This window comes from Sphaeroforma arctica (genome assembly GCF_001186125.1).
Source record: "Sphaeroforma arctica JP610 unplaced genomic scaffold supercont1.341, whole genome shotgun sequence".
Taxonomy (NCBI): Eukaryota; class Ichthyosporea; order Ichthyophonida; genus Sphaeroforma; species Sphaeroforma arctica.
Window position 1 is genome coordinate 43422 of NW_014040217.1, and position 26790 is coordinate 70211.

Sequence of the window (26790 nt, forward strand, 5' to 3'; positions counted from 1 at the left end):
ACCCCTGTACCCACACCCGTCTCTGACATATCAACAGATGTTTCCTATACCCCGGCTAATCACGCTGTTGAAGTACTACTTCCAAATTTCGGTCCAAACCAATTCATCGCGTCTGTTGGTTCCGCCTATGATACTTCCAATACAGGCAAACCAGCACATACCAAGTGCATCCGTGGTCTGGTGCGGCATCGGTTCACCCAACCTCGCTCCTCAACCGAATTATGACGGATAACCTGGTCCTACTTGGCATTTCGTACTCTGCGCTAACTTATTCCACAGCACTACACGATAAAGACCCGATCCGAACCACAGAGGTGGGTACGCTATTTAGTAGGTCAGAAAGCGAATACTTAGCACACTCGATGGTGTCAGTTGTTTGTCAGCACCGGCCTGAATTGATCCAGCGCAAATCCTCCATTGTCGACTCACTTGGTCCAAGCTTCAACAGGGAATTTACTGACCACTTCTTCCCATCGATCTTCCCATCGATCTTCCCCGAACCACTACAACGGCTATGAGAGCCGTGCCATATGTACAAACATTGTAACTTAACTCCTTTGAAATAAATAGTATTATACATATGTTCATACATTGTATCATACATACTTGCCATTTTTGAAATAAATAATATTATCCCTATAGCAAAATTAATAAGTTAAGTTGCTGATCAATGAATAATTCCTTATTCTTAATTATGTAATATGTGAAATAAAATCGGGAATATCTTAATCCTAATGCTAATTATCAATTATGAAGAATAAATATTTTTTGACATAGATTCATAATTAAAAAATATGATGAAGGACTCTTTCTAAATCTGTGAAGAAAACGTACAATACGTATCTTAATGATGTGTTGTATGGCCTGCTGTAGTCAGCAGAATTCAGCACTCAGCTGTGCAGCACTCAGCACCCACAGCAGTTCAGCACTCACAGCAGTTCAGCACTCAGCAGTTCAGCACTCAGCAGTAGTTACTCTTTCGCTACTCTCTAGAGTAGTACTCTGTACATTTATTTTTGTATAGACTAGAGACTAAAGAGATCCTAAACCCCTATTATAAAAGGCCTAAAGCCCCTGTTTGTTTAAGACATAAAAAGGGGCTATGTAAGTCCCTAAACCCGGCTCAATTACATGTTTTGTATTTTGTTTTGAAAAATATAAATATAAATATATAAAAAGGCACTCTGGAGTCTGGTGGGCAAACTGGACATGCTGGGCCACTTGTCGCTCTTGGGCTCATTCAGCAATTAGGGCTTCTCGCATCATCATGACAATTTTTTTTAATCAAATGATAATAAAAAACATCAAAAGTAACAACCTTTTTATGAAGAAAAAAACAACAGATGTATTTACTTGTTGTGAAGACAATCCCTGAAAATCCTGGACCCGCGGGCCGCATTTGGGAAAGTATTCCTCCAAATTCGGCAATTTGATATAGCTTTTGTTCTTTTCTCCAATACAATGAGGCACTACAATAAAATAAATATGTATGAACAGTGTATGGAAATAAAAGCATAAAGAGCATAAGGAAGTTGGCCTTTCCAACATTCAAAACAGAAGACCAAAAGTGATACATCGCAACACCACAGTCCACACTCTCTTCTTGTATAAAACAAGATATTTCGCCGCAAGAATTACCATATTATATTCACAAAGATGTCTAATCAGAAGTCAGAATACCAAGGGAAGGCAGAAAACAATACTGTCTCCACTGAAGACCTCATCCTCGATGATGATGAGCACGACTACGATTCCGATACCCAGGGGAAGGGAACTGTCTTCTCCGGTTTCCTCAATCTGAGTAACACTATTATTGGATCAGGAATCTTAGGTCTGCCTTCAGCGTTCATGGGTTTGGGATACGTTATGGGTACCGTGTTCGTAGTACTCTGTGGCTTGATGTCCGCCTTCACTCTTCACTTGCTGTCCAAGTGTTCGCACAAAATTGGCGGCCGCCACCACAGTTACGGTTCCGTAGCTCACGCCTCTGTTCCATGGTTGTCGTGGTTTGTCGACTTGGTGGTAATCTTTAACTGCTTTGGGGCGGGTGTGTCGTATCTAATAATCTTCGGAGATAACATGCCTGATTTCATGGAGTACGTTGCTAAAATCAATGACCCCGACAGCATCTGGCTCAACAGGCACTTGTGGATAAGCGTAGCTTTCGTAGTATTCGGTATCCCCCTCACTGTCGCACCCAGATTGGACTTCCTGAAGTACACATCTTTCCTCGCACTTGTAAGTGTGACCTATTGTATGATTCTGGTAATCTTGTTCTGGGCTGAGCCGAGCGCTGAGTGGAACCCATGCGCCGACTACACGGATGAAAGTAGCTGCCGAGGACCCTCCGAAGCCTTCAACTCAAATTTCCTCGACATTTTCAAGGCACTGCCCGTCTACGTCTTTGCATTCTGCTGTAAGTAACTGATATGTGTGTTCGTTCGTGATATAGAAATGTTCACAAAAGAGAACGAGACGTGATCCTTGTCTCCAAATCCGTGTGTAATATGCGCTTGGGATGTTTAATGTGCTTTTGTGCATGGCCCCAAAATTCTAAATTGGGTGCTTTGATAGTCTGTCACGGTTCCGGTATTATGCAACATTATTAACAGGATGTTTTGGAAGGACATAAGCTGTCCTCGCTTCTCAAGAAAATTCTACGTATATGCCCAGACGTGCCAAGTCCGACTGCTAAGAGGCCACTTAATTCGTGTTTGTGTGCGTGTGAGATCTTAACCACCAATCGAATTCAGCACTAACTTCGCAAAGCCAAGCACGCTGTATTTCCGTAAACTAATCAGTAATCAAATCTACATTTCTGAATCGGCCCCTTGCCCTGAAATAGGCCACTACAACATTTTTGGAATTTACAACGAGATGCGAGTCCAGACGGTGAGGTCGATGGACTTTGTGGTCAGCTGCGCTCTGTGCTTTGTAGGAAGCATGTACATTGTTTTCGGACTAGGAGGTTACCTGACTTATGGAACCGAGACCAAGTCTAACATCCTACTCAATTTCCCTTTGAACACCGTGAGTTCAATTGCTCGATTCGCCATCTCCTTCGTTGTGGCGGTATCATATCCCCTTATGACCCACCCTGTTCGTTCCGCCATGTTGCATCTGTATGATATCATCATCTCGAGATTCGGATCCGAGGAGAAGAGTGAAAAGGCTGGAAAGATTGCGTACTGGGTGTGCACAGTGATTGTGCTGGCCGTTACCTACGTAATTGCCATGTTGGTCACTGATCTTGGGTAAGTGTCGATGACTTTTATACATACTTGATTTGGCGTAACTGAATGTGTTATATTGTGAGTGTACCTCGCGTTGCTCTGACTCTGATTAATGTTGCTCGTGTGAAAACAATATCACCCAATACTCCATTCTTCATTCCACTACTACTACAGATTTGTCTTCGGTGTAATTGGAGCCACAGCTTCAAGTATGATTGCGTTCGTGCTACCGGGCGTTTTCTACGTGATGCAGTACAAAGGCGAGACAAAGGACTCGGCCTGGGAGAAGGTTCTCTTCTACGGTGCCTGGTTCTTCATTGCCTTTGGTATTGTCTTCTCTGTTATAGCCACGTACGTCATGTTCGTCTAAATGGGCTACGATAGATATATATAGCAACCTGTCATTCTGTGACCATGGATTCAGCAAATTAGAATGTAATAAAATATTATGCGGGGTGGCCCCTCAAGTCTTGTATTTGGTTTGATTTGGTACACTGCATCTTTGTTTGATTTTGTTCTGCGTATACTGTATGTGGTGCGAATCGCGAGCGCTAGGGTAAAATTTCTAATCGAATCGATTGTGGTCGTGAACAAATTCAAGGTGCTCATTACCATAGCGCACTTCAGATGTGCACCGAATCACACTAACAATAATGTAGCTAAGACCATCTCAGTCTGAAGGGCGCTATAGACTTAAGCATCTCTTGATACGCTCCCATTATGTAGTATTTTAAACATGACGCTTGGAAGGTGTATGTTAGTAACAACGAAGATATCTCAAAATTAAGCCGTATATAGTCCACCTCAACTAATGCTTGATGTTGATACCGGGTTAACAATCAGCAATCAGTGAAAATATATTATATTACATAACCTTGACGCTCGATCGTTTCTACTTTTTCAATCACTACATTCAAGGCGTTTATATAAGCGAAAACTAGTTTGTCATCCAGGAAATATCCCGCACTGAACATGCACCTAATGCCGGTGAAAGTCTCAGTCGCACCCAGGATGCCACGGGGATCCAGGACCACACCGCCATCTGGTCCATTTTGGATTACCAAAACTAAATTTTGGTATTAATGTGCAGTATAGGTAACACAAATTTTTACCCCTAAACATGCACCCAACTTCCACCCAGACTATGGCCCAGCGCACACACTGGGTATACCCCAAACCACACCCCCGCATACAACGGAAGCTTGGTATCAGATCCACCAATCATCATGTGTGCCTCATTCTGTTGTTCATTATCTTCAAAAAGTGTGTTGTGTGATGCGCTTGGCGATTCAGGTTCCTTCACACTGCCTTCTATTTGCATTGAGTTGGAGTGTGATTGTGCGTGTGCATGACTGGATGTCTCGGGCGCTGTTGGTGGTTGCACACATAGCCCCAGTATTGTGTAGCGGCATTCCGAGGTTTCTCCCAGGTAGAGCTGGAGGGGTGGTGTAGGATTGCAAACTGCGAAGACGGGTGTATATGGACATGATCACGAAGAGTTAACTAAAATGCGCATGTGATCGGCGATCGGCCACCAAACCATATAGTGGACTTTTGTAAAGGATGCAGGGTTGAGGCAATGGTGGTGTTATATGTCCAGCTATGCATCGGATGTTGGTGAGTAATGGCAGCTACATATACAGAAGAGGATGAATACTTCAGAGGCAACGCGAAGGCGGCAACCGCAACGATAAACTCGGAATAGGTGACATGGATTATACACCCCGTACAACATAGCTCGAAGGCCCATATCATTTACACCAAAAACAAAATCATGCATACACAAGTTACGACGGTAGAAGTGGCATACATACCTTGCGATGTACATGCCCACACCCGGTAGCGCATAGGTTTGGCAGCTACACAGGTACAAGTCCTCCCGCAGGTGAAAATTTTGCCCCATTGCAACGTGCAGGTCAGCTGTAGCAGTACTCTATTCTCCGCTGTATCCATTTCTTCAACGACCGGCTGTGTTTTGTCACATAGGTCTGTGGCTTGTGGGTCTGATGCTCGGTTTCGAGGGCTGGAAATTGGTGTGCTGAGAGTTTGATAGATCACACGGTCATATAATACATCGTGAACCTCTATGGGGCTGTTCGAACTGCTGAGAATATGTGTGCACTGCGTCGCCTCGTCTACCGTATGTTTTGTAGGTTCATGGACATCAGTCTTACGCTGAACAGAAACTTCACCTACTACCACGCACCAATCGCTACGCCCAACACTCTCAGAAGCAACTATCAACACATCTATGCCCACGCGAATTGTGCCAATGGGTTCACCACTTTGGGTCTGGTGTCCCTCAGGTCCTAAACTCACCGCTTGCCATTCCATCAAAATTTGCTGCCAATCTCCCACACCCAAGGAAGATTTCTTTATATGCTCTGTACACGGTTGTGCAAACTCGGTATTTGAAGCCTCGTACCGTGCCGATATATTCTCTGACTCATCTACGCACCCTCTATTCACCCCTACACTTATATCTAGAATCGGTGTTCCGGTATCACTACCATTTTTTGTGGTTTTGTACAGACTATCAGTAATCCCGGATGCGTTTCTCACTGCGTATATGATCGATACAACGTATCGCTCATTTATGTCTAACTCGCAATCCAGCACACGCACATTGTACGATTTGGAAGCGGACACATCGCTTGGGATTCTGATAGCCCCTTTGAAAGGTCCATTGGGAACGCCCGATGATTCTTCATCAGTACTACCTGCTATTGACAATAGGGGTTCATCTTCGTTGCCTTGATCTACAAAATAGCCTTCATCAAGCGAAAGTTCCTCTGAAGCCATATAGTCCCCAATGTCCAAGCGTATGTCATCAGCTGTTCCTTCGGTAGGTATTGTCTTATTCATAATCTCCAACACACACGGACCCTCATACGCACCTCCCATCGCGTGGATGTGATTCTTGTCCGGATGTATTCTTTCACAACTGCTTTTGCACGTGGGCTCATCAGTGACTCCCCTCGTGCAACACCCACTCGTCCCTGAACAGTACACCGCTGCCGCGCCACCAACCGCCGCCGAAGGATCACACTGAGCCACTCGGACTCTCAACCCCGAGCGAGCACTAACAGCTTCCCAACCACTTCGAACACCAACGCACTGACTTTGCTGCCCGATATCCGCCCACACACGTGCACTTCCACAGCGTTTTGCGCATTCACACCTCAGCCCACGATCTGTGCTTCTCGTGTGTAAATCTTCCGAAACGACCGCACTCTGTGTATCACCAGTCGCCTTGGTCGCATAGCTACTAGATGTATATATGCGTGTATCTCGCGCGTCTTTCCCCGCCAGCCAATATCCCCGTCCTGTACCCATGTTGAAGTTCGTACGGAACGGCAGTTGAGAGGTTCTCAGAGGCCGGAACTGCAAATACGGCAGAAGATCGGTCCAGAACCGAGACTATTCGAATATGAAAACGAAGTGATTCAGAATCGATCAGAACATTTAAATGACTGGTAGACATTAATTCGGTACAGTCCTGAATCGCTCTGGAAAGCAATGGCCATTGAGCAGGCGATGAATGCCAAAATATAAAAATTTATTTATGAATAATATACGATATACCAAGTACTTGAGTATCTGCGAGTAGAACTGTTAAATAGTGAGGGCAATGCCTCTAAACCATTCCGGAGATCTGACAAAACACCATTTCCTTATGATGCCAATATATCGGAACTCCACCTCCAAACTACACGCTCGTTGACAACACTTAAATCATGAATGCATACCTGATTGTCATCATATCCTCCGTTTGGTAGATTTTCATGCACCCACCCTGGTGCAAATAGCGCGGTTGAGAGACCGTGCGTGGCTATCTTCTCTAAAGCCAACTTTGAATTGAAGCCACCGCCACCAAAACAACTGAATAAGATAGAGGAGAATCACCCGGAAATTGAGTGAGCGTTGGAAGTCATCATTTGTACCTCCATTACCGAGAAAAGAATGAATTGTGAATGTCTATCTATGGATTTTCAGGCCACTGATATATATATATATATATATGTGTGCGTGTGTGTGTGTGCGCGCGCGCGTGTGTGTGTGTGTGTGTGTATATATATATATATATATATATATATATATATATATATTCCACTGAATTTTGTCAGTATATAGACTAACTCGTGAACATTCCAACCGTGAGTCGAGACCTACCAAAGGTAAAGCATATGGTACACTTACCGTGTAACTCGACAAACAGGGTTTAGCAGTGTTGATGTTGAATGTAGGACATAAGCGACCGTCATATAACTGCCTACGGCATACCACTGCCTCGCCACTAGGACGTGATACATATATACCCTGAATGTAATGAAGCTTCCAAATATACAAGACCGCTACATGTTCGTCCGGGTACACCTACCCCCTCCCGTACACGTCGATACCCGTGTACACATCGGATGAGCGTCCGTCGTGTGTGATAGTTTCCTTTCCTCTTGGGACGGGTGCGTAAGCTTCAGCTATTGTGCGCGATGCAGCTAGCCCCTCGTCCGTCCAGGCGTAGTTGAGAAATATACCTGCCATGCAAGGAATGAGAACAGATGCTAAATATGAAAGCTAAAATTCGCTTCTGACAAGCTCCAGCATATACAAAGAATTGGAGACAGCGTTGATAGCCTATATAGCCTACAAAACGCTTAGTAGATATGTTATGAGGTTCGCCTTTGCGAACGCAGACATCCGCGAGTTATGTGTATATATGTACGTATGTAGAGATACGATTGTCGAAAGGTGACTGGAGTACAGTGCATATACACACCATCGCTCTCACGCATAAAGATGTCATTTAGATAGTTCAGCTCGTTCTGCCACTTCAACCGTCCGAAGATCGTCACTGAGTCGTACCATATGACCTGTATAGGTACAATGTGTCAGATTAGTTATAAAGCTAGAAGTATGGACTAGGGCTCCCACGTCTCAGCTTCGTAGCTCATAACTGGTGCCGAAACCATACTTCCAAAATTAAACTTTGGCCTACGAGTGCTTGATCGTGCCGTATGCAAGCACGGTTCATGACAACTACGACAAGGTATATATCCAACAGGCACTTCGTGTTTCCAGCTGATAATATACGACCAACACAATGCACAATACCACGAACCTGACCACCATCAACGAGCTTATGTGTCACCTCTGTCAACACCTTGACAAAATATAGAAGATTGTCAATGAACTCTTCCTCAAGGGGGTTCTCTATATTTATGAGCCAGCCGTCGAAGCCGTACTTCACACAGGCCGTGGCCAAGGCGACCGCGAGATCTTTAGCTCCCTCTCGCGTGCATAAGACGCTAGCGCATATTTCCCAGCCCTTCTCCCACTCTGTGATGAATGTGCCCAGACACGCCACCCCATTAGTACGGCACTGGGCTATAAGAGATGGCGGTGGGATCGTGACGAGATGGTGGGAGAAGTATATGTACATGTCGATGTATTGCCAGTGGTATATGTTGTAGGGAGTTTGTTCGTCACTCCCCTGGAAGTACCGCTCCGTCGCACAGTAACCTCCTCGATAGTCGTGACACACTATTGTGCGAGGCACGCGCGGTGGTGTATTTGTCGTCTCTGATAGACCGTAGCTGGTAAACCCCTCCGCAGTTGTGTTCGATTTGGTTGTGGACGAAACTGGTACACCCAATTCATTGCGCACTAATCTGCTTGTCAATTCAAGTTCCGATGTCGAGATCGATATTACATCTTCCGTATTCAGTTCGTTAATCCAGTGTTTGGCCTGCGATTGCAGAAGTGAGATTGATGCTACAACCTATGAGTTTCCCGCATGACCAGCCAGAATACCTACCAATTCCATTGATGAAATCAAGTTCATACATATATTTATAATACACAGCCAGCCAGCAGCTCAGAAAAATCGCCATACCGGGATCTACACCCCTCACATGCACAGTGTGGCAGTAGTATCGCCCCCAAAATTTTGAAACCTCAATCCAACACATCACACCTTGTCGAGCAGTTCGTCAATACTTCCGATAGGCAGGCGCTCTGGGGCCTTCTCGGCGATTGCATGGGAGTTCTGTGGCGCTATCTGCAGGAGCACAGAGCGAGCTTAAATATAACGATTGCCTTGTGCATGTGAGACCGAGAGCTATAGAACTCTTATCTGCGAACAAAGCTGGAGCTCAATTTGCGCGCGTTCAGTGCCCGGTAGAGTGTATCTTCGTTGTTACACCGGCAATGTGCAAGATAATGATAAATGGTGATAGTGCGTTTTAACACGCAATAGGATCAACCACTGTGGCTGTATTCTTACGATCTTGTAACATCCAGACTTGCACTTACTGACGTACTATACACAAGACACCAGACCATGCGCAAAGGCTTACAGACATACCCTGTAAGGTCCGTCATTGTCTATGAGCCAATGATTGTGCATAAGAGGTCGGACTAAAGGCTTCTCAGAGATCTCTGCTTTCCGCGACTGAGATCTCAGAGAACCCACGAGAGATCGTAAAGTTTCCCGGTGTAACTGAATTGCAAAGGAATGAATAAACTTTCAGGCTGCGGATATCTGAACGTAGTCGAGACCTTTTGACGAAGAAAAAATGTACGCATCTGCCTTCCTGAGTATGGATTTATACACGAGCCTGCCGTACACTTCTCTAGCTAGTATCAACTACTAGCTTATGCCATTGACTCACCCACACCCTCGTTCCTTCAACAATCAGATCAAAGGTTGTATTTAACCTGTATTAGCGGGGTAAATACCGCCAGGCACTGGTTGCCGAATGCCAAGTTGTATGACTATTACAAACCTCCCGTTGCACTACGTATAATGGCGCACACCTATATATTCTAGAGAAGTATATAGTCTTTTGCTAACTTCATGGCGTGGCAGGTTCCAACGATACTTTTTTATAAAAGCAAACATACAATAGCCTTCTAAATGAACATATAGAAGCCTATGAACATATACTCACAATTAAAAACAATATCAAATGTTCAAATCTGTCATATCAACTGACTTTTTATTGCGCAGGTTTATATCACCAAGGGTGTAGTGCACCTACCTCGGCTAGCCTACTATATACTATTTCAGACTGAACTATATGATCACTGCGATCGTATACTGTGAATCTATTCCAATACAGACCATGAAAACCTGATTGAAGCAGAAGCAGACAAGTGATTGTGTCAAACAGTACCACTGTCCATCAACATTAGGTATAGTAGTTGCTACGAGAATCACAGGCACGAACCGACGAGCGAAAGCTATCAAACGAGACTAATGTGAGCACAGAATGTGCATTTGTTATATTAGGTTGTGAGGATTAACCTCCCAGCATACAAAACTTCCAGGTCGTGGTATTTGCAAAGGGTCGCTGATCTCCGCAACTGTGGGTCATTGTCGATGAGGATCAGTTGAACAAAGTTCTAACACCTGTGTGACAACCTACCAATCAAAGTAGAATTCTGGCGTGAACCGGACTCCATAGCTTTATATGCCCCTGCCAATATCAACGGATCGCGACATGACACGATAGATACGTTAGACACTGAACTACATCATCCACAGATGCGAACTTCGCGTTTAGCTTGTGGTATGATATTCCAATCTACATGTTGTAGTAGTTTGTAGTGGCCCTTTCAATTATTAACTAGTTGTGTTGAAATACGCTTGTGCTGTGAAATCAATCAAAACAAGATGGAGACTTCCTTATGTACCTGAATCACCGTCAACCCATCACACGATATAGTTACAATGAAGAGTATCCCTTCTCGCTTCTGGCTGTAATGAATCTGCAGTATGCTTCTAAATAGAGAAATCTAACACGCAACGCTAAATCTATGAGCTAAGAAGGTACGTGTTCAGACGAATCGCTCAGGGAGATTCCCAACGATAATTACATACAACTGTCAAACTATTCCTCTAAGACTACTACAGCAGGGTATAGATATAGACAAAATACTTCGCCAGACTTTCAATACATCCTTTTGAGGAAGTATATAACGAGCATGCGCATCTATCGCCCAATCCCGTTTTAGGTAACTGATCATTCGATCCCTAATGCAAGCTTTGCTCATATGTACGGAGTGCACTGTGACGTTAACGAATGTTCCGCATCAGCAGACGATCGAGAAGAACGCGAAATTTGATCCTGTCTGAAATCATTAACACTCCCGAGATCACACAACAAGTAGTGGTTGACCTAGACTTGCAATCCAAAAGTCATTGCACGCTCAGTATTTCTACGGACACTTTCAACGCATGTGAGGTCAGAAAGAATCGTTAAATATTTCCCAATCATAAAGCGAGTACATTGCGCAACTCGATACCTTGGAAGCCAGATCATATACCCGAGTGATTCGCCACTTCTCAAAGATCAGCGGCAGGATCAAGCATTTTACAATGAACATCGCTGCAATCCAAGCCACCGCTGCAATCTTAGCCACCAATACTGATGTCAAACTGACACATGACCTCTTGTTTCAGCTGTGTATATATTTATTGTAAAAAATACTTCAATGAATTTCCGTGCAAAATATTAAAAATGCCACGTCTATTTTAGAAGAAGAAAGACTATGGAAATGCGTAATAATTTTTTTTAAAAAGAAAAAGGGTATGAATATTATTGAAGTGGCCGCATATACACTTTGCCACTACTTCTGGTGGTTTTTCAAAGGTGCTAAAACGTCTCTTATTGTTATCGCATGTGGTTAAGCTCCTCACTTACTAAAAAATAATATATATGTATATATATATATATACATTAGCTGAATGGCATGTAACGAGCATCTCTGACGCCGGGATCACGCAATACCAATGTTCCTCGTGGTATGCTTGTATCTATTCTAGCATGCACGTACAATACACTAGATTAATATGTGAACATACAACTATTTATAACTCGAGTATGCATGCACCATTTAGTATAATTTATTAACTAACTGCCGTTAGCTTTCTGAATTTGTGCAACATAACTTTTCTATATTCGGTTAAAAATGTATGTTTGAATATGCCTTTACACTTTCTATATACGCTACAATGTGTATACGAATAGTCACATCCAATTCGTCAAAATAAAACTCTTTTTACGAGCGAGACGTAATTGATTGCTAATTCTTTATTGACTTATTACCATACATTTGACTGATATTGTGAACACAAACCACTTGTCAAGAATAGCTAGAAAATGGAGCCTTCGTAACTCAGATACAATTGCGCAATATATCGTACATGGATCGTTGTATATTTTTTTCCGAGCAGTTGGCGATTCACCACATGAATATAGAGAACACAGGCCCGAAGTTTTGCCCGCAGTCTTCGTATGTTTCTAAATATTAGTTTCAAAATTAGTATCCTCCTCCGTAACCAGCATTTCCCCCAGTTGGGCCACCATAACTATTACCTCCATAACCACCGCCGCCTCCACGGCCTCCTATAATATAACATTGAGTCATATAGTAAGAAAAATATTAGAATGAGATACATATTCGAACCCCCGGCCAATACACTAGAAGAAATTCAGACAGAAATTTCACCTACCTTGAGATATAATTTTACCACAATGACAGATACGGACTAGAAATACTTACCGTAACCCCTGTTGCCTCCGCCACTACCGCCCATTCGTGCCATCTCGGCGAGTTTAATGGGAACCTCTTGCGAAGACTCTGTCAACACATTAACCAAATCGCGCGCCTGCTTGAACTTGTCAGGTGTGAAGAATGTGTATGCGGTTCCGGTTTTACCGGCACGTCCGGTACGTCCAATACGATGTACGTAATCCTCAGAATTATTGGGATAATCGTAGTTGATTACGTTCCTGATCAACTTGACGTCTGTTGTGATCATCGTGACGATCACAGATATGGTATAGATTGCAGAGTAAATTTAACATGATGTATTCCGGCAGATTAAAACGAGGAGAGCTAGGACCAAAAGGTTGACTACCAGTAAAGGTAAACTAAAATTTTCAAATGCAAATCTAAAACTAATTGGGAGTGAACGCACTCAGTACTCGAAATCAAAGATTGCAAAACAAAAAAGAACCACGAAGCCGTAGTGTTTGATAGTGCCTTTATTAGGAACCAACACTAGACCACCGGTTATTTTTTTGAACATAAGGTATGCAACTTGAATGGCACGATATACTCTATAATAGCATCCAAGCCCACAAAGTTTCAATTAAGAAGAAATTTGATTCACTCTTCCGTGCTTGACTTTCAGGAGTGTACTGCCTATAGCTTGCACCGATTCAGAACCAGTAACATTCATAGAGAGTACGACTGTGCAGGAACAGCCTAAAGCCTGCACCGATTCCGAATCAGTAACATTCATAAGAATTCGGCACAATGCAACTTTCAACCCAAATTCACGGCACAACTTGCCGCCTCCCTCAAGGCCAGTATTGATGACATCCTCACCGAAGCACGACGTAGAGTTGTTAACCTTTCATATCTTCTTTCCAGAGTGCAAAGAAAACACAAGGAAAGAAAATGCTTTTTCCAAATTTTCTCTCAAATGAATGCCAACTCTCGCCACACCTCGACTCATTTGTCATCACACTGAGTTTGCTGAACACGGACTGTGACAGTGTTGAACCGGCAAGCTATTGCCGCCAACTCCTTCAGATACTCATATACGCCACTGCCTATGATATTCATCATAAACATTATGGAACTAACACATACAGATGCAAATATGCACACATATATTCCAGTAAACTCACCAATTTATACTTAGTTGAAAACTCAACATATGTACAACATACATGCGACCTCGAAAACTACGAGATTAAACCAAAACCCAAGAACTGAACAGCAGCTGGATCACATAACTTACCTAGACCACGGGCAGCAACATCAGTGGCAATCAGTGTTTGACACTTTCCCTCTTTGAACTCTTTCAACACCCAATCACGCTCGGGTTGACTTTTATCTCCGTGAATGCACAGAGCGTTGAACCCATCATGTCTTAAATTCCTGGTGATTTCATCACATTTTCGCTTAGTCTCCACGAAAACGAGTACTTTGCCCTCGGTATCCGCTCGAGTCAAATCATCCAACAGCTTCAATAGACGTCTCTCTTTCTCTCGGTCACTGATAATCTCAACGATCTGCTTGATCCTGTGATTCGCGGACAGATCCAGTGAACCAATATTCACCTGGATATATTCATTAAGATACCTCTCGGCCAGGGATTTAACCTCCTTGGGCCATGTAGCACTCCACATGAGGGTTTGTCTGTCGGGTCTAATTTGCCCAACGATCTTTGTCAGTTGAGGCTCGAAACCCATATCCAGCATACGGTCAGCCTCATCAAGTACGAGGTATGTGCAGCGCAGAAGATTAGTCTTGCCCATAGTAAGCAAGTCAAGCAAACGACCAGGTGTGGCAATGATGAACTCCACACCTATTCAAAACAAGAACCCAGATTGGTGAGACGGTGCAACATAAAAACAGTATATACGCAAGAATCGATATAAGTAAATCAAAGTGCGAAGTTCGGAGATCAGACAAATAATTCATATCATGGATATTTGCGTCAAAGAGTAGGAGGTTGTATAGGGTCATCATATCCGAACCAGCAGTACCGTGTGGAAAGCAATTCTTAACACGATCGATTTTGAAACCTCGAGCATAAAACTTACCGTTGTCTAGCTCGCGAATTTGGCCGTGCTTTGGCACACCACCGTACAGACAGGTGTTCTTCAGTTGGCAGATATCTCCATACTTCTTAACAACCTCTTGAATCTGGTAGGCCAACTCACGCGTAGGGGCCAGAATCAATACAATTGGGCCGTCGCCACGCTCTAATACAGGCTGTGCCATGATATGCACAATACCGGGCAAAACAAAACTCAGTGTCTTTCCTGAACCTGTCTGTGCGATACCAACCATATCTCGACCACTCAGAGCCATAGGCCATCCCTGAGCCTGGATGGGTGTAGGTCTTTCGAACCCTTGGCCCAGCAGAGTGCTCTTCACGTAGTCAGGGAAGGGAGCCTCGACGAACTCCTGCACAGGCTTGGGCACGTTCTTACCATTCACAGTCATTTCGAATTTCGCTCGGTACGCCTCGACTTGCGAGTAATCACGTGCAGAGACATCTGGATGCTCTCTGTAAAAGTTTTTCTCGAACGGCTGTAACCTGATCTCGTTCCATCTGGGCGTTTGCAACTGAGAAAAAGCCGCACCCTGGCCACCACCGCCGCCACGACCGCTGCCATAACCACCACCGCCGCCGCCGCCGCCACTGTAAAGATATAGAAAGATTCAATGATTATAGTAACGCATTTGAAAAAACCGTACTGAACCTATTCTAATGAAACGGGAAAATAAAAGAATATACTATGCAGACTCAACAAAATAAAGATAGAGAGCAGCAGCAGATTACCAAAATTGCGACCAGATGCATCTCACGAACACCTCACAAACACTATCAACTGTTACGACGAAAAATGACAAATAGCATACAATTTACGATCGGAACGGCCTCCATAACCGCCACCACCACCACCACCACCATAACCACCGCCACCTCCGTAGCCACCACCTCCTCCTCCATAACCTCCTCCGTAACTCATACTGCTCTTACTATAGTTTAAATATATACAAAACACAAAACCCGTTTGTGTTGTATCTGATACTGCCTCAATCAGTCTCTGAATAATATACGTATGCGAAATGGTACGCTCGTCAGCTCATCCTTTCAGGAACTCTCACGGAGCAGAACACGGGGCACAGTGCCCACACGGGCTATTTGATGTGTAACCTCTTGATTTTACGATCCAAAATACAACCACCCAGAATCCTAGACCCCGGAAGGAGGTCGGTCCTACATATGGGACAAATCATCAGGAACTTGACAGAGACTGCAAGAATTTAGGGCATCTTTTTAAGGCAGAAGAGTGAACATATGCACCTCAATTTTTCTTGTTTGAAATTTCAGTGAGTATGAAGTATACGACTCTAAAAAAAATAACACCCTGTTGTGATTCTGTTTTGATTTTCTCACATACACAAGCACCAGACTCACTGCTCACTTCAGTCCTTTTACTCCTCACACCTCGGTGACCTGAGTCCTGAGAACTGACCCGGCCCATTAGGGCGTAAGTCCGTAATCCGACTTATGAGCTAATTCTCTTGTGGCGATTTTACTTATTGCTTTTCTTAAAATAAAAACAATACAAAAATATTCAAAAACAAAGGAAGTATATGATTATTACCCCAGGGCCCCAGGGGCCCAGAGTCAGACCGGGGGGGTGCCGGGGTGGGCGACTGCCCGACTGGGCGGTGGGGCCCCGTGGCGGAAATGAAAAAACGACTGTACATTTTGTCATTGAGAATTGTTTTATTCTAACTCATATACGCCAATCAGACGTTCGATTGCATGTTTCTATTTATTCGGTAGGTATCATGAGGTCGTACACAAAGAGCATTCCAAAAATAAACTTTGGAAATTTTCTGTTTTCAAATTGCAGTATTTTTGCAATAAAATATAAGAATTTGCGTAAAAATTTAGTCAGTGTACCGAACATATCCCTGTCAGTACTGTGAAGCCACGCGTTGACTTCGTGTCACTGACACCTGTGGTTGTCATGTATTTGACAATTCAATAATGTATCGCTACGTGAAATAAGCGCTTATCATCTCAAAAACTGGCACGAATTCATCTGTATACGTGCGTAAACACATACACACTTACACACATATTCCCCAAGCACACACGTATACACATATTCCTCATCCTTCTATATACTCACAATGGCGTACGAAACACAATCCAAGGCGTTTGTCGACAAGGACAAGCCCCGTGAGGTGCGGGAGACCAATATAACAGCTGGCAAAGCAGTAGCAGATGCTGTACGCACTTCACTTGGGCCCAGGGGTATGGACAAGATGATCACGGATGCCGCTGGCGAAGTGACCATTACTAATGATGGAGCCACCATTCTAAACCAGATGCAAGTGTTGCATCCAGCAGCTAAGATGTTAGTAGAGGTTTCCAAAGCACAGGATATTGAAGCTGGTGATGGAACTACTAGTGTAGTTGTGCTGAGTGGCGCTCTATTGACGGCAGCCCAGAGATTACTGGCAAAAGGTACGTTATTTATTTATTTGGATTGTTGATAATTGTTGTTTATGATCGTATATGTACAATCGACTCCATGCGACGGTGGAGTAGTATATATTAGTAAAGTTATTTCAGGTACGGGTACCAAAGTGTGATAACATAGTATCTCAAATATATATATAGCATTTTTTTATTGTTCTCGTCTACAACTGTACAGCGAAGGGAACTTTTGTGTATACGCTACACTAGTACATCCCAATTATATATTTTATATTTTTGATATATAGAGGGTCATGAATGTTAGGCTGTTGTACATGCAGCAGAGATGATATATATATATATATATATATGTGTGTGTGTGTGTGTGTCGTTGAGTATCTCGGACAATCTTTCGGGTGTTTATTGCACAATCCAACTGCAATCCATCACAAAGTGGGTAGTTATATTTTAACTATAAGTTGTAATAGAACTATGTATTCTCGACCAGAGAACCACTTGTGATCATAAAAGTATGTCGGGATGCAGTCGACTATATGTATATGTATATATATATCTATATGGATATATAATGATACATAGTATAAAGTGACGCTCGCAAATTGCACCAGCCGCTATAAAAATAAATACCTTACTATAAGATATATATATATGTGAGTGTTTCTGTGTTTGTGTGTTTTGTATATATTTACGTGTGTGTGTGTCTGTGTGTATTGTATATATTTACGTGTGTGTGTGTCTGTATGTTTGTATGTTTATTAAACTCTTATATATATATGATATATAGTCTTACGTGACGCCCGCAAATTGCACCAGCCGCTATAAATGTAGGCTATTCTGTTTGAGAGATATATTTATAGTATAAAATATATGTGTGCATGTATGAATGCTTGTATGTTTATTAAATTTATATATATACGATACATAGTATATAGTAACGCCAGCAAATTGCTCCAGCCGCTAGAAATATAGGCTACGCTGTGTGAGTGAGTGTTAATGATACGAACCGAGAAAAATATCAATTGCGACATTGAACACCCCAGTTGTAAGCAAACAAGAACTAGGGCCTCTCAATCAATGGTGAACATGTGTGCGTGGATACTAATATCTGTGTCGGCGGTAACAATATTTTGTAGATCGCACTGATAAATGAACATACATACATGCTTGGGGAGTGGTCTTTTCATGTTAGACACCATATACTACCTATCGGCATCGATATGGTATGAAAGATTTAGTGTATGTATTTATGGTATAGATATATATATATGCATGTATGTATGAATGTATGTATGAATGTATATCTAAATGGATATATAATATGATACATAGTATAAAGTGACGCCCGCAAATTGCACCAGCCGCTATAAAAATAAATACCTTGCTGTATGATATATATATGTGTATGCATGTATGTATATATATATGTGTGTGTGTGTCTCTGTGTGTATTGTATATATTTACGTGTGTGTGTGCATGTGTGTGTGTGTTTCTTAAACTCTTATATATATATATATATGATACATAGTCTTACGTGACGCCCGAAAATTGCACCAGCCGCTATAAATGTAGGCTACTCTGTTTGAGAGATATATTTATAGTATAAAACATATGATACATAGTTTATAGTAACGCCCGCAAATTGCTCCAGTCGCTATATATATAGGCTACGCTGTGTGAGTGAGTGTTAATGATAACGAACCGAGAAAAATATCAATTGCGACATTGGACACCCCAGTTGTAAGCAAACAAGAACTAGGGCCTCTCAATCAATGGTGAACATGTGTGCGTGGATACTAATATCTGTGTCGGCGGTAACAACATTTTGTAGATCGCACTGATAAATGAATACATGCTTGGGGAGTGGTCTTTTCATGTTAGACACCATATACTACCTATCTGCATCGATATGGTATGAAAGATTTAGTGTATGTATTTATGGTATACATATATGCATGTATGTATGAATGTATGTAGGTATATATATCTAAATGTATATATAATATGATACATAGTATAAAGTGACGCCCGCAAATTGCACCAGCCGCTATAAAAATAAATACCTTTCTGTATGATATATGTGTGTGTGTGTCTCTGTGTGTATTGTATATATTTACGTGTGTGTGTGCATGTATGTTTGTATGTTTCTTAAACTCTTATATATATATATACGATACATAGTCTTACGTGACGCCCGCAAATTGCACCAGCCGCTATAAATGTAGGCTACTCTGTTTGAGCGATATATTTGTAGTATAAAATATATGTGTGCATGTATGAATGCTTGTATGTTTATTAAATTTATATATATATGATACATAGTATATTGTAACGCCCGCAAATTGCTCCAGTCGCTATATATATAGGCTACGCTGTGTGAGTGAGTGTTAATGATAACGAACCGAGAAAAATATCAATTGCGACATTGGACACTCCAGTTGTAGGCAAACAAGAACTAGGGCCTCTCAATCAATGGTGAACATGTGTGCGTGGATACTAATATCTGTGTCGACGGTAACAATATTTTGTAGATCGCACTGATAAATGAACATACATACATGCTTGGGGAGTGGTATTTTCATGTTAGACACCATATACTACCTATCGGCATCGATATGGTATGAAAGATTTAGCATCTGTGGGTCGCATATTGATGTTTGCCGCGTTCGTATATGTATAGACCTGAGTATCAGTATCCTGTATATCTTTTGGTATGCGCGTGAGCGTGGATGTATCATCGCCCCCTTGTACACGTTTTCTGTTGATCTGATCTCGAATATTTTCTCAAAGCGACAGATCAATTCAATCTGGATTCCGAAATCTATTTATATTAACTGTAGTAGGTCATGCGTACTTCTCTTTGATGTGTGCCTCGTAGACGATGCGCTATTAACTAATCACCTTGTGTATTGCTGAGTGCTTCCTGTGACACAGCTTGCAGTCGATTGTGTGGCGTGTTCGCTGTAGTGATTTTATCCATCTGATATTCCATTTGAATATGCTATTGTGATCTATTTCATTGATTTTTTTGCATTGTGATTTGATTCATATGCTATTTTGGTGTGATTCGTATGTTATTATGGTTTAAATTTTCTGCTATTTTTTTTTATACATTTGCTATTGTGTTTGTATTCATGTGCTATAATCATTTGATCCATATTCTATTATGTTTTGATACATATGCTATTGTGTTTGATTCTTATGCTATTTTTTATCTGTGTATCCTTACGCTATTATCCTTAAATCTTTATGCTATTGTCATTTTGTATGCATATACACTGGAAGGATGAACGCGGCAGGATAAGTTCTTATAGGCCCATCGCTGTGTTGTCGAATCTGTATGTTCCGCTCATTCACAGCAGGCCGCGTTATAAGTGACATCGTTAAGTGATAGCAACTCTGACCAGAAAGCTTTTTATGTCTCTGTCCCTTCAGGAATCCATCCCACTGTGATTTCGACCTCTTTCCAGATGGCTTTGGCGAAGTCCAAGGAGATACTTAAAAACATGTCTACTCCTGTATCTCTTGATGATCGTGAAGCATTGTTACAGAGTGCCAACACCTCTCTGAACTCAAAGGTAAGACTCGCCGACAAGCTGACTTAGCACACATTTCAGCATGCTGTCTGTATCAAATTTCTGATCCTGAATGTTGTTTATAGGGATTAATCCTTGCCATGTTTACCCTTGCTATCATCTATACATAGAAAGCCTTAGTTCAGAGTTCTAAAGCGTACTCTGTAAACAATCTTAGGAATTTGTGTTCAGCCTTTTTCCTGACCGGTAAAAGCCTAAGCCGCCTGTGTACCCTTTACGAATAGCAGAATCAGAAGGGAGGGTGACAATATCAAGCTGCTCGTTGATATGTAGTTAAAAAAACAATCATATCCCTTTGTTTGCGGGGAGAAGAATAGCGTGATAACTCTCCATTCCTGTGCCTCGTTGTCTATAAGCGTGGTCTCAACATCATCTGGAACTTATTTCGTCTATCTCAAGCAGGTGGTAGCGCAGTATAGCGATCTTCTAGGTCCAATCGCCGTTGATGCCGTACTCAAGTGTCGTCGCGGAAATAATGTCGATCTCAACGATGTTCGCATTATTAAAAAGATCGGCGGTACCGTGGAGGACACTGAAATCATCACTGACGGCCTCCTCATCCAGCAATCAGCCTCACATAAGGGCCCGACTGTAATGAAGAACGCAAAGGTGGCGCTCATTCAGTTCTGTCTGTCAGCACCCAAGACGGATATTGACAATCAGATTCTTGTGAGTGATTACACAGCCATGGACAGAGTATTTAGGGAAGAGAGGCAATATATTCTAAATCTATGTAAGGCGGTCAAAAAGAGCGGAGCGAATGTAGTATTGGTACAGAAGAGTATTCTCAGAGATAATGTGAACGATATTTCGCTCCACTTCTTAGCCAAATTGGGTATTATGTGCATCCCACACGTAGAGAGAGATGAGGTCGAGTTCGTATCAAAGGTGAGTCAATACAATAGATGATCTTCATTTATATGGTATCATGATAGTTCTGATAGGTAAGAATTGGTCGATGAATGTGGAAAGAGTGTTGGGTTCGTTTTATATATTTTACAATACATGAGCGAGGTCATCTGTTCGACCGATATGTATTGCTAGTGTGATCGTTTCTCTTTCACGTTGTGTAGATGCTTGTGATTAACTAGAGTATCTCTGTATGCATATTGTGCACCCTTGGATATGGATCTGTCCGTCGCTAGGTCACGATCCGTGTGTATATGTCTCATTTTGGATAAGACCACGACTGCTTAATGGTCTCTACGCTGGACTAGAAACTAGCTGTGATTGTTGTATGGTCTCAGAGCACGATTGTTCTCACTCTGTTTTGATTACTTCGTATTATTTTAGATGTAGTTTAGCTGAATATCGTGTAGTGCAAGATGCACTGTATTCTTACTCAAATATCAAGTTCTTTGCCCGACAACGGCTATGTGGATATGGTTTCTTGATCATTTGACCGATTTCTCCGGTCAATTACAGACGCTTGGCTGCCGTCCAGTAGCCAACCCTGAAGACTTCACAGAAGACAAACTAGGTGCGGCTGATCTCATTGAGGAGGTGAAGGTCGGTTCATCTCACATCGTGCGAGCGACAGGTGTTAAGAACCCAGGAGCAACTGTGTCCATCTTATGCCGAGGATCAAATAAATTGGTCATGGAGGAGTGTGAGCGATCCATTCACGATGCCCTGTGCGTCATTCGATGCTTGGTCAAAGTCCCGTAAGTTGCACAGAGTGTAATCGATCGGCTTTGTGTGGTGGAGTGATGCGCGTGTTATTGTTGTTTTTTTGCTTTCAGCGTTAGATTCTGAGGAGGTATTTTTGTCCTGCTTTTGTGTACCAGTCTTATAAACACAACTGATACTGTGGGAAAACTGTTTCCTGTGTATTTAGTCAGTCAAATTTAGGACTTATGGGTAGAATGTAGACACGAGGAGAATCAAATCGGCTGCAGTGGCCTGAGCGGTCATTTGGATAGTTGTGGCATACATATCACGGATTTCATAAACTTTACTGATTCAATCCCCGAACCTTGTGTTTTTCTGCCAATATCATGCTCAGGTTCCTTATATCCGGAGGCGGTGCTCCTGAGACGCAGCTATCCGTAGAATTAGCTAAGTACTCCCACAGCCTGTCTGGTATAGAATCATATTGCGTTCGCTTGTATGCTGAAGCTCTGGAAGTCATCCCTCTCACACTCGCTGAAAATGCTGGATTAAATCCTATTTCGGTTGTGACTGAGCTCAGAACGAAGCACGCAGCCGGTGAAAAGGATGCGGGTATCAATGTGAAGAAAGGAACGATATGTAATATTAGAGACGAGAACGTTGTGCAGCCACTTTTAGTTACACAAAGTGCCTTATCCTTAGCCACGGAAACCGTCAGCAGTATTTTGAAGATCGATGATGTGGTAAGTGTGTGTAGTGGTATCACGAACATGGTTTCACAATGCTTCTAACGATGTGCCCCTATCGTTGATATGCGTTGGTGAGTGTCAAACCTTGCTTGAAATATCGATCGGGTTTGTTTACTAGATGCGCTACTGTAATGAAGTGTGACTTTTGGCGACTGACTGTGATGTGTTTATTTAATTCTATCTGTTGTCAGTTCTCATGTCTTTACTGACTTTTTGCCAAGCTACCATGAACGAGTATCATGCATCTATGAACAAGACGTCCGTCAATACATTTATTAACCCATTTCGATAATATTCATTCTTGCTATTCGAATATGACGATAGAATCCGTCTGGTTCTTAATATACAGTTATCCCGCATGCTCACAATGTACTCGGTCCTACTTATGTCTATTGCTTCAGCTCTTCACGAGATAGAGCAACTTCTTTGCGTCGATGTAGTGAACATAAGAAGTTGGTGGCTTCCCTTTGTCACGGTTGAGAAGCAATGGAAACCTCCTCGTGAATTCGGTGTTGCTGATAATTTCTGGAAACTGTTCTGCGAACTAGTCGTCATCTTTGCTCAAGAATCAATACATTTAGCATTAAAATCTATATAACAAATATTTTTCTTGCTGGAAGAAGATTGGGTTTTTGTCGTATTGTATCAGCGTCCTAAATCTAAATTTCGGTTGGTCATGTATTAATACATGGTTTCTGTGGAACCCCTAGATGGTCTCATGTTTTAGCAGCAGCATGGAATTAATACATCGACATGCCTATCGGATAATACTCGACATAAATTTTCTCTACACCGTTATACATACTTCTATATATAAACAAATTCATAAGGTCTAGGTTTTCTAAAAAGAAATTGTAGGCATGTACCTACGTTCGATCTCCATAAGATAAAAGTAGCATTTTGATGCAAGAATACTCACGATATGCTTTGTGGCTGTCCTTTTGAACCCTGGTTATCTGGGATTGATGTGTTTGAAAGTTGGACTGACAGTAGTCATGGGATTGGTTGTTGACACGGTCCTTTAACGTTACTTTCTGGCATATGACTATATCCATGTGCTGCTATAATTCCTTCAATCAAATACAACGTAGTAATATTACTGTGCTATTATCCCGAATCAGCATTTCCAGCCATATAGATCTTTATATAGTGCCCCATCCCCTGACACCGTGCCTAGTGGTATCTTGGTAGAGTTTCCTGATTCGATTACTTACATTGAAATTGGTCTGACCATTAGTTGTATTCCTACGATTCCGTGTGGTTGGACACGTCATAACGCTGATGACGTTGTATCTGCTACTATCGCTATGCCTGCTGCTACCGCTCTATGATTTATTTTCAGTTTGTGTATTTAATTTATGATGCAATAGCTGCCCTCTTCTTGAAAGAGACTAAAATGATGCTTTTTGAAACGCCATGAGACGTATACGGCAAGTCTGCTAAGCATGTATGTGATAAAACACACATGATTACCTGCAATTCTGGTTAACATATATATTGCTGAGGAGGGCGACCTGTTGAATCTTGAAGCGATTGTGCAGCACAACATTCCAAAGAGAAGATAAGTAGGCCGATGACTAGATTTTCATGGATGTAGGTTTGGCCGAGGTCCCGCCCTTTCATTATATTATGACCAAAATCTGGTATTTGTAATTTTGGACTGTGAGATGATACTAAAAGTTGAATTTAAGGTTTGAAACTGGTCTATTCTTTTTGCTCAAATAACGCACTCGGTCGGATAAACGATTGTCATTGTTCTGTTGTTCATATGAATTTGTCTGAAAGTCACTGTTAGCATGCAAGTGCACTTTTTGCTTGCCTAATGAACGGCTACGACTGTGATTCAAAGGAATTGACTAGAGAAGGCACCAGCTGTCATACAAAAGTATGTGGGAGATTGTAAGGTATGACAGTATCGGAAATGATACGATCGTAGGAAAGTGAGATACAAGTGGACTCTATTGGCCCAACATTTGACTCTAATAGGGAAAACATATATGCTTTAGTATGACTCAGAGCAATGATGACACATCAGAAGATACAGTGACAAGCACGTTGATTCCGTTCATTAGAACCTATTTCTAGCTGAGAGACTTAATTGAGAAGAAAGCTATTGTTAATTATGTAGCGCATTCTCGTTTTTTTCCTCAGCTACTCCATACTCTCTATAGACCTCTTCTCAATTCTCAGATAGAAAAAAGTCCTGGTCCAAGAGAAGCGCACATAGTCTTTATATGTGACTCCTATTTTGTAATTCCCTACACTCGCAAGATTTTCACTTTTAAATGTTATTCTCATGACGCCGGCAGGTACCACTCTATTATCAGGAATATATACTGAGCCTGGACCAGAAACTCGGGATTTGGGAAACCTTCGCTTTAGGTTCCGATTTTGGCTTTCTGTTTCTGGGTTTTCCAGTTCCAAGGTGCTACAAGATGGTAATATAGAGATGGATTCGAATATATATCACGGTGTGCTACGTAGGGTTGGTAGGCAGTCGTAACGTAGGTATGAAAGGGACCTACCAGGACCAAATATACCTATGTATACTTTGAGGTTGATAAGATGAATTAGGGTCGAGACGATAAAGAGTACACATTGTCTACAATTAGACATCGAAGAAGGACCCGAGTGTTTTATCAAACTTTTCCTAACAGATACAAATTAGCTTCTACTCTAGACCCAAAAATAGAGGTGGTCATACGGTGCTGCTTGTGATTGTGGCACCCTTACCGATTCCCTAGCCAGGCTCTTTGAAATAGTTATTATATCAATAATGTCAAGAAGCTACTAGAAAACTAACTAAAACCCAGTAACAACTTATTTTATCGTGTGGTGAATATGTGATAAAGCTACATCTTGAGATGAAACTGTCGTTGATTAAAAAGGCATCAGGAGACTACAGTAACGTATACCTAGATCTCCGCACCTTCGCTAGTATAAGGTGCTTATATAGTAAGAAGTGCAGTTTTAATGGGGTCTCAAACTACAACAAGGGCTGCTTAATTGCTTGCAGTCCAGACTTACGCCTCGAAATATTGTATATGTTGTTGGATATCAGGCCAATCATGTCCATCTGCTTGCAACCTGTGTACCGTTTCCTCAGGAGTATATTGTCCCAAGTTGTGGTATTGCTCGATGATGCTGACACGTGTCTCGTATTCTGTTACCTGTGTTGCATCTCCAGAGTGAACTGTTTCTGATGCTACAACGTGTATGGCAGGTTGTTCCCGCATTGAGTCAAAGTATGAAGACTTAACTCTTATCTTTGCGACTAATGTGACACCCCATGGGGTCTTGCTACAAGCTTTCTTGCCTTCTTTGAGGAAAGTGCTGTTTGTGTTTTCCACTAGCATCGGATCTCCTTCTAGTAAAGACAAGAACTTTGGAAACCACGTTGCGTTGGGGTGGTGTAGTACACATATCGTGATGCTGGTTGCCTCTTCAATAACTTTGTCAAAGACATCAGGTATGAGTTCCCATGGTGGGTCCGCCCATGCATTCACCTCCTGCGCCCACTTTTGTTGTAGCGCATTCAGTTCTTTTGTGTATTG

At 42.2% G+C, this 26790-nt stretch overlaps 4 protein-coding genes across 4 annotated transcripts; 2 read left to right on the plus strand and 2 right to left on the minus strand.

Annotated features, from left to right (window-relative positions):
• The first annotated feature begins 1548 nt into the window (after nt 1–1548).
• Nucleotides 1549–3707, plus strand: SARC_05390 (hypothetical protein). Its single transcript, XM_014300753.1, has 3 exons — nt 1549–2416; nt 2846–3254; nt 3408–3707. The coding sequence occupies exons 1-3, from the start codon at nt 1657–1659 to the stop codon at nt 3601–3603; spliced, it is 1365 nt and encodes a 454-aa protein (XP_014156228.1). The 5' UTR covers nt 1549–1656; the 3' UTR covers nt 3604–3707.
• A 561-nt stretch (nt 3708–4268) lies between these two features.
• On the minus strand, nt 4269–11621 carry SARC_05391 (hypothetical protein; the record flags this gene model as incomplete). Its single annotated transcript, XM_014300754.1, has 9 exons — nt 4269–4694; nt 5048–6653; nt 6983–7115; nt 7615–7768; nt 8011–8104; nt 8353–8979; nt 9208–9291; nt 9598–9732; nt 11541–11621. 9 exons carry the CDS (start codon nt 11619–11621, stop codon nt 4348–4350), a joined length of 3261 nt encoding a protein of 1086 aa, XP_014156229.1. The 3' UTR covers nt 4269–4347.
• A 682-nt stretch (nt 11622–12303) lies between these two features.
• On the minus strand, nt 12304–15920 carry SARC_05392 (ATP-dependent RNA helicase DBP2). The gene is made up of 5 exons (XM_014300755.1): nt 15684–15920; nt 14858–15462; nt 14050–14619; nt 12801–13046; nt 12304–12643 (listed from the first exon to the last, which is right to left on the minus strand). The coding sequence occupies exons 1-5, from the start codon at nt 15791–15793 to the stop codon at nt 12558–12560; spliced, it is 1617 nt and encodes a 538-aa protein (XP_014156230.1). The 5' UTR covers nt 15794–15920; the 3' UTR covers nt 12304–12557.
• Nucleotides 15921–16973: 1053 nt separating this feature from the next.
• Nucleotides 16974–23278, plus strand: SARC_05393 (T-complex protein 1 subunit delta; the record flags this gene model as incomplete). Its single annotated transcript, XM_014300756.1, has 5 exons — nt 16974–17310; nt 20716–20858; nt 21279–21764; nt 22302–22540; nt 22882–23278. 5 exons carry the CDS (start codon nt 16974–16976, stop codon nt 23276–23278), a joined length of 1602 nt encoding a protein of 533 aa, XP_014156231.1.
• Nucleotides 23279–26790: the final 3512 nt, after the last annotated feature.